This window comes from Gossypium raimondii, chromosome 4 (genome assembly GCF_025698545.1).
Source record: "Gossypium raimondii isolate GPD5lz chromosome 4, ASM2569854v1, whole genome shotgun sequence".
Taxonomy (NCBI): Eukaryota; Viridiplantae; Streptophyta; class Magnoliopsida; order Malvales; family Malvaceae; genus Gossypium; species Gossypium raimondii.
In genome coordinates, this window is record NC_068568.1 from 45,517,700 (window position 1) to 45,527,227 (window position 9,528).

The 9,528-nt window shown below is 34.6% G+C and overlaps 1 protein-coding gene across 1 annotated transcript; it reads right to left on the reverse strand.

The window, feature by feature from the left end:
• Positions 1-3,018: 3,018 nt before the first annotated feature.
• Positions 3,019-4,284, reverse strand: LOC105780841 (uncharacterized). The gene has a single exon (XM_012605360.2). The coding sequence runs from the start codon at positions 4,229-4,231 to the stop codon at positions 3,305-3,307; it is 927 nt and encodes a 308-aa protein (XP_012460814.1). The 5' UTR covers positions 4,232-4,284; the 3' UTR covers positions 3,019-3,304.
• Between the last annotated feature and the right edge of the window lie 5,244 nt (positions 4,285-9,528).

Below are 9,528 nucleotides of genomic sequence, written 5' to 3' on the forward strand. Positions count from 1 at the left end.
AGTTTTAAATTTTGTCTAAACTTATTTTTCAAATATCGTATTTTTTAAAACTTTATTAATTTTTATGCGTACCTTCAGACTAGAGATATATCTAGGATAGAATAAATCAGAAAAAAAAATCCAAAGCCGGCCCAGAAAACAGTGGACATCACCTTTTTCTTTTTAGTTCCCTTTCTACACTCGGCTGGAGAGAAAGCCTAGCCTAGCCATTCCATTAACGGGTATGGAATAAAGGCACCTTAATTGTATGGTTGTGGTTTAAAGTTAGTCCTTATCATTATATCATTCCTCTACCAATAATAGTGGAATCGAATATTATAATCAACATAGCAATAGTCAGCCATCACCACCATTCACTTTAATGGTGAAATTAATATCTGACGAAATAGAAATATGTTATGTGTCCAATTATTTCCTTTCCTTTGTAGATCGCCACCTTGCGGAACTTGTCGAGCCAAATCAGTGTGAAACACACTATCAAAAGATGATAGAATTATGTTATGTGTCCAAATTTTGTGGCATGTATATAGGGGCACCTTAGTGTGCAAATTGTTATGTTGTGATAGTTGGTTATATGGAGATTGTGGCATGGTTAATCTTGAGTAATATGATTTCCTTATGACTTAGTAAATGTGCAACATTGATCATGTTTCATGCTAGTATGAGTGATGATATAAACTTATATGTTTTGGCATGTAAAAGATTACAAAATGATGTAAATAGGATAGTTAAGTTGATGTATGATTGAAAATGGTACAAACGATTATCATACTTGAAACATATGTTAAAGGCATAGTTGTGTTTGTTCATTTCAAGATCATTTGGATCCTTGATGCTCAAAATAAGTAGATATGCATATGTTGATCTAAGATAAGCAAAGTTGACATAGTTAGGTAAGTAAATGGTGTAATTGAATTTAAATGAATGACATGGATTGCATGTTATGTTAAATGGTTGAATTCAAATTGTTACAAGCTTGTTTTGGCATGTTTTGTTAGGTTTTGGTATAGGTGAATTGGCAAATGAATGTATGTGGTAATATGATTTGGTTGGAAACATGTGAATAGGTACCTAAATGTGTTAAGTTGCTAAAAATAAGGGCAACGTCACAACCATGAGTCATTAACGTCGCAACTTAGTCTGACAGTGAGTGGCATCACGACATAGAAGTGTTTGGCGCCGCAGCATGACTCACTGAGTTGCGTAATTGCAATGAGGGAATTATGAAGTCACGATGTAGACTCGAGGTTTTAAAAACTTTACAAATTGGTCTTAGCTCAATCTTGGGTTAGTAAAAGAGCTTTCGTAAACTCGTGTGGGACTTGAAAATGAATATGTTGCATAGTATGGATATGAAATTATATTTAATTGCATATGTGTATGATTGTATGATTCTTGTGTGATGTTAGTTTCACCGGTAATGATTGTATTTAATTTTTTTATCTAGTTCTAATCCATAGCTCAGACCTAGCGTGTTGGGAATGGGGTGTTACACCTCACTTGCTAGGGTCCCTTCTTCCAACTGCAAGAATTTCATCTAATTTGTGAATTTTTCAGGAAAGGATCGGAGGATTTTTCTTACAAGCTTTTTGTTTGAATACTCCTCTCCTAATGCAAAATATTGATTCAAAATTTCATAGACCTTAGTATAAAACTATGTCAAAGTCTTGTTCTCCTACATCTTAAAGGATTTGAACTTAATAGTGTCAGCATCTGAAGCTTAGTTTGCTTCACAGTGTCAGTTCCCTCATGTGTAGTCTCAAGAGTAACCATGCTTTTTTGGCTGTAATGCACTTTGAGATTCTCTTGAGTTCTTTCTTATCAACTCAACAAAAAAAAAAATATTAAATGCTATGGAGTTTCCACTAGCAAGCTTCTTTTCTTCACTTGTCCAAGTTATCTCAAGTTTGAGAGCCTTCACACCTAGAACATCAATAGAATGAGGTTTCCAATCTGTCAAAATCAAACTCCAAACATTCTTATCCATGGACTTAATGAAAGCCCTCATTCTGGTTGCCCAATAAACATAATTAGAGTTGTTCAACTTGGAGGTTCTAGTAACTAAAGAACTTTCCATCTTAGAAAAAATTCAAAAACATAATCACCACTTAAGGGGTCAAGTGTTTAGTTTTGATACCAAATGAAAGTTTATTGAGTTTTTCCTGTCATATATTAGTTTCGATATATGTTAAGTTGCAATTGGCCTAAGTGACTACTGTAGTAAAAATAGAGATGGACACCAAAAGTTTGTTCATGTAGTTAAAACTTATTATGTCTACGAGGTCTAGTCTAGAGAGTTAATCCACTATGCTCAATGAGTACAACCTATGATATAAGTTTCACTCACTCACCAAGTAGAAAACTCACTCCTATACTCAAATTAGATCACACACTCTCTAAGACTTTTCCTCTAAAGTTAGGATTTTCAATCGGTTAACTCAATTCAATTCACTTACAACACAATAAAATATTTCCTATGTAATGCTATGTCAATTGTCATTTTTAACCTAAACAAGTTATGCAAAGCTTGTTAAATTGCAATAAATTACTATGGTTTAATTCCACTAAATTAAACTACCATAAAAACATGTCTTTTATATTTCACACCATGGCACATATCTTCTAGGTATCAATCTTCTTGAAGATCCAAACTTCTACATTAGAAAATTTGAATTGCATTAAAAGTCTTGGATTCAATTCTTATATTGTATCTTACATGTTTGAATTCAATAATAAGCATGATTAAAGGTGAAATATGATACGTTTATCTGCCAACTCTTTTTTTTTCAAATTGCAATTGGCATTAACAAATATTAATTTTTTGTTCATGTAACATTATTTACTATAAGTTAATCTTTTATTTGTTAAAGAATATAATGAGGAGTTTTCTTGGAATCTTCAGCATTGCTGTTCAATTTTGTGTTTCACGTCGATTGATATTCTAATTGGTTAAAAGAAAACAACTCATCAAACATAAAATATGGCAACTTGACTTTATTTTAGATAAGTAAGATGATGTTGCGCTTTAAGGTCAAGATTCTATAGATTTGAAAATATAAACTTCAACGTTACAAGCAATATAGATAATCAATGACAAAAATTTATACAAAAAAGGGAAATGATCTGGATTCTATCTATAGAATCAGTTGATAATAGGTGGAGATATGAATATCATATAACAAGACATAACACCCATTTTTAACATGCCTCCTCCATATCGTTCCAACATGAAATAATGGACTGGTTGGCCCCAAACCATGTGAACCCAAATTGTTCCAAAAAAATTTGACAGCTACTGCTTTCTTCAATCCCATCCATCTCTTAGAATCTGATTCAATCCTTGAACATACCCTTTGTGTTTCTGCTCAATGTAACCCAAAGCCAGTGCCACAATCTTTGGGTTCTTATCATCTTCTTCCCTGCAAACTCCACCTGTTTTTTCCCATTTCCAATGATCGCCACAAATGGCACTAATGTTCATCTTCAACCCAGGCCTCAACTTACTTGATTTGGAACATACCTGAGAAAGAACTGAACAAAACTGTTCTGGTCTGAATTTTGATCTTGAATGTAGTGCTGTTTCTTTATCATGGTGGCCAAATCCAGCCTGCATCCATATATACTCTTCCATGCCAGCTATGAGCCAAGGTGGAGCCCTGGACTTGCCATCCCAGAGCCATATCCGAGCCATGGCCCGTTGTATGGTTGATATGACACTGTACTTGACATTACTTTCCTCCATTATTGATGGACTTAAACTGATGACATAAACTGGTTCTTTGCTTCTGCTTGTGTCCACACTGACTTTGGTCTCCGTCAGGTTGTCGCCGGCAGCCAGCTGAAGAACGACATGGTGAACTGGCTTCTTTGTTTGGTCGTCGGACTGATCTGCATAAAGAATGTTCTCGACCACGGCGCTTGTGCTCAAGATGATCCGAGTGGCTTCATCGTTTGATACGTAAAAGAGATCAAACCGTCGCCCTGCCGGAGATTCTTTGGCGGCGGCGTTAATTATGGTTACCTTGAATCCTTTTGATGCTTCGTGGTTTGCCCATATGGAGATTGTTCCGATGAGAATTACCAAAAGAAGACGGTAAATAATACTGGAACCCGATGAGAAAACCCCATTTTCATCATCTTTTTTGGTTGCGCAGCTGGTAGGGGCGATGGTGGTGGTGAGAGCGCCGGCGGGGGTAGCTAGGAGAGGTATGGAAAGGGTGTAATCCTCCATGAAAGGGCTGAGAAAAGAGGTATAATTTGTGGACAATAGAAATGGGCCAACGCAATTTTATTGGGAATATAAATAAAATAGTGCAATGATTGGCAGCCAACTGTTCCACGAGGAACTCTGTTCGATAGCTCAGATTTGGCATTTTGGAATTTTTTTACAGTAAAATATTATAAAAGTTACACAACTTTATTATTTTATTTAGATAAATTTCCTTACATCTACGTAAATCTTCATTTTTTTATGTTTTTTTCTTGCTGAGTAACATTATTCATTAAACTTCAACAAAAATTATAGCAATAAGTACAATGGTAAAATATATTATACTCCAAAAGGAAAAATGCAAGTTTAAACTTTATAGACAACATTATTAGGAGGGACTATTATGAACCCTGAACATAAACTATAAAACACACATGAAAAATACCAAAAAATTTTATAGCAAACTCCTAAGATCAACCGGTACAAGATATTGCCAAAAACCTTATCGCTAAGGCTTTAGCCACAAACGCGTTCGATGATCCAGTCTCTGTGTTGATTCCATCGATAGCTTTTACATTGTTATTCCTTGCCACAACAGCTAAACCAACCATTTTGGAGCTTTTCATGAGCGAAGCATCACAATTAATCTTTATAACATCTAGGGGAGAGGGTGACCAGGAGGTACTCACGTTGGTTGTGACTCTTAAGGTAGAGATTGAGGGTAGAGAAAGATTAAGGAATTCTGAGAATTTTATCAAGAGTTCATTTCCACATAAGGACAGGATCATCCTTCAATCTCTAAAAAAGGCAATTATTACGAGAAACCTATAAATTCTAGTATAGCTAAGTTGTGAGGCTTATTCATAAAAAGAGCCAAAATTAGGAAAGAAATAACATATATTGTTCCACCAGCTAGGAAAGTAAACAAACCCCATTTGATTAGGATAATAATAGAATGTTGATGCTTTTCGAGCTACTTGGGCTATATTGGACAAAAAACAAAATATGTTCAGTCAATTCAACATCAACTCCGTAACGAGAACATCCCATTGGCAATGAATGATTGACTGCCTCCGAACGTACTAACGTCCAGAGTGAGAATACTGGACAAAAGATATAGAATAAAGCGATGTCTGCAAGTATACATGTCAGTTTGTTATATAGTTACATCAAAGTAGGCAAGTACTTTGAGGATTGTACCCAAGAAAGAAGAACACTAAATTAATCCTAACCTAAACACAAATAGATCTAATTAGTATTTTAAATAAATCATAGTACGAGAAAACATAAGTGATAGATTTTTGAGTTTTTATAATTTAATAACTAAAATAGCATAAATAACGAAACTTTGGAAAACCAATTTGTGAATTGTATCAAATCCAACTATGGGTGATTAGCTCACTTTGATGGTTATAACTAATTCCTATTTCGGGTTTCTACTCAATCAACAAGTCATTAACCTAGCAGGATCACTCTATCTTCCACTAAACTAATGAGTCGGCAAGAACTACTTATCTCTCAACCTTACAGTCTAGACCGATTTAGGGATAAGGTGTTCACGGATAAACTATACAAAATTTGGGTTAATTCCCACCTAAACGACTTTCTAGGGTCGTCAAGCCTAGGGTGTAACACCCCTAGCCTGTATATGTAGCCGAATTAGGGTTACAGAGTGTTACCGGAACTAACATCATACAATGAACATTTAGTTAACATTAAAAATTCATCACATAAATCATAGCAATATCAACTTAAATCATACATACGGTCCCTTAGACAAGCCCTCGAGGCCCTAAAAAGACATTGGATATGATTCGGGACTAAATCGGAAACATATGAAATTTTTCAGAAAAAGGCAAAAATTTTCAAACTGCAGGGGTCACACGGCTGTGTGGACATTTGAAATAGGAACACATGGCCGTGTCCCAGCTTGTGTTCGTAATAACCCCATATGCCCATGTGCCAGGCCGTGTACTAGGCCATGTAACAGCCTGACTTGCAACCCTTTGAAAGCTACAGGGGGCACATAGCCGTGTCGCCTTACATGTGTCACACACGACTGAGACACATGCCCGTGTCTCTGCCTGTGTAGACGAAAAATAGAAACTTAAATCATACATAGACCAAGCCATTTTTCTCACCCAATCTCACACCTCATGCACAAGCCAATTGAACCTATAATAAAGAATTTAAGACACACTTTACATATGCATATTCAAGCTTACACAACATAGAAACTATCCATTCAACCAATATGCCAAAATGACACCTCAATTTCAACAATCAAACTTATCTAAACACCTAACCAATTCATTCACTAATTAATCTACCAATTGAAAATTTTCATGCCACATTTATCCATACGTTCATATACCCAAAATTTCATGCACAACCAATACCAAATAACCATTTTCACAACTAACTTGTACTACACCAATTTGAACAAAAGATGTTCACTTCCAAACTACACTAACTAACCATTATCAACATCATGCTACATTCATTCCACACCAACCATTAATTACTACCATACCATTTCCATCAACATTTCTTTATCATCATCTTAAAAAACACAACATCAAATTATCAACAATACCAAATACCTTATAATCTTAATACCTTACCAATTCGTTCATTAACCAAAATAACATATATACAAGCCACACATAATGGCTAAATTCATTAAACAAAACACCTATACATGCCATTATAATCATGACTAAAAATCTTTAAAATATACCGATATAACCGATGATAGTGTGATGGAATTCCCGAAAACTTCCAACCCGCATGAGTTTTCGATTATCTAGAAACACAAGAAATTAACACGAAGTAAGCATGAAATGCTTAGTAAGTTCATAATTCATAAACAAAGCTTACCATTTTAATTTATAAGCACAAAAACAATTTGAGATAATCCAATATGATTTGACATTAGCCTAAGCAACAACAACCATTCAAGTTAGATAATCTCATAGCTTAGAAAATCGCCTCAATAACATCCTAGCTTTTATATACACTACTTATAAACATTCATACTTTCAAGCATATGGCTAAGCATATTTCAAACATCATCAACTCATTCCTTTCCAAACTTCCATAACATCACTTATTGAAGCATTTTCTGAATATTCTCTTTTTCACACCCGTTGAACCACTAGAATAATATCGAATACGCAGGAATCTCGCACACTATGTGCCAACATGTGGTCGAAACCACTACTATTTCATATCTCGTATCAATGCTCTCTCTCGAGCCATAAATGGGTCTGCTCACACAAGCTGTCAGTCAAGACGTAGCTACATGGTGCTGCTCACACAAGCTGTCAGGTAACCGCAACACATGTCGAAAACTTAGCCCCTGGTAGGATGTACAGGACTAGCACCCGAAACACAGTAACCCTTAATGACATGTCATTTGTATCCTATATATTCCTAAGGTTCAAACGGGATCCGAAAGTCGCCGAAACTTCGTTGGATTTTTCCGTAGAGACGTAATACTGTAATATAACATAAAAGCATGTAAATCGAACATAATAAAACTTTAATTAAATGTACAAACTTACCTGGACCGAAAACGAGAATTTATGATCAACTAATCTGATACTTTTTCCTTTCTCCGATCTAAATCCGAACATTGTTTTTCTTGATCTATATAATCAAATTTAGCTCATTCAATTTCATTCTATTCAATTTAATCAAAATAAAAATCATATTTGTGAAAAATTATGCTTTTGCCCTTAAAGTTTTGAATTCATTACAATTTATTCCCTAGCTCATAAAAATGCAAGTTCATGCAATTTAGTCCACACCCATGCTGGCCGAATATTAATTTAGTCCTTAGCAATCCCTATAATTAATTTATTTCACATTTTTACCTTGAACATTTTTCTATTTTTCAATTAAATACTTTAATGACAAATTCATCAAAAATTCCTTCACAAAAATTGCTCAACCATTATCAAATATTCACTTTCATCCATCAAACATCAAAAGCAACCAATATACATTCATGGTAAAACCCTAGACTTTTAACAGTTTTGCAAATTAATCCTCGGGCTAGCTAGATTAAGCTACAACGACTCCAAAAACATAGAAATCATTAAAAAATGGATGAAAAATGCTTACATGCATGAGAATATAGATTGGTCGAATGTTTGAAGCTCAAAAATGGTGGTTTTCTTCCTTATGCATTCGGCTGGATGAAGATGGACAAGGTAATGTGATTTTTGTTTTATTTATTTTGTTTATTTATTATTAAATTATTAATATAACATTTATTAAACATATTAATGATGTCCATAATTGTCCACTACTTAAATTAATGGTTTAACCACCATTTAATGCCACTCATGATTAAATTTCATTGCAATGTAACACATTTTTCTAATAGAACATAAGTTTTGCACTTTACGCGATTTAGTCATTTTTATCAAATTAAACATGCAAATGATAAAATTTCTTCACGAAATTTTTATACGATGCTAATATCATGCTGTAGACCTTAAAATAATAAAATAATTTTTTTGACATCAAATTTGTAGTCCTGAAACCACTATTCTGATTTCACTGAAAACGGGTTGTTACAACTCTCCCCCTTAAGAAATTTTTGTCCCTGAAAATCTTACCAGAGAATAGATTCGGATATTGTTTTATCATAGCTTCCTCGGGTTCCCAAGTGGCCTCCTCTATCCCATGACATTGCCAAAGAACCTTTACTAAAGCTATGCTTTTATTTCTTAATTCTTTAATCTCTCATGCCAAAATTCTGATCGGTTCTTCGTTATACGACATGTCAGGTTGAATCTCAACATCTATCGGAGAAATTATATGTGAAGGGTCTGATCAGTACCATCGTCACATGGATACATGAAACACATTATGAATCTTTTTCTAGCTCTGACGGAAAAGCTAGCCGATATGCCACTGGCCCTAATCTTTCAACAATCTCATACAACCCAATAAAACGAAGACTAAGCTTCCCTTTGCAACTGAAATGAAGAACTCTCTTCCAAGGCACACTTTTAAAAATACTCTGTCGTCGATCTGAAATTCAATATCTTTACGTTTCAAATCTACATACGACTTTTGTTGATCTGAAGCTGCTTTCAAACTGTCACGGATTACTTTTACTTTTTCTTCAGTCTTACTAATCAAATCAACCCCGTGTATCTTTTTCTCACTAAGCTTGGTCCAATTCAAAGGAGTTCGGCATTTTTGGCCATACAAAGCTTCGTACTGTGCCATCTTTATACTTGACTAATAACTGTTATTGTACGCAAATTCAACCAATGGTAAATATTTCTCCCAATTACCTT

What these genes read in the sequence shown, in the direction of transcription:
- LOC105780841 (XM_012605360.2), bottom strand. Translation starts at nt 4,231, where the DNA reads ATGGAGGATTACACCCTTTCCATACCTCTCCTAGCTACCCCCGCCGGC.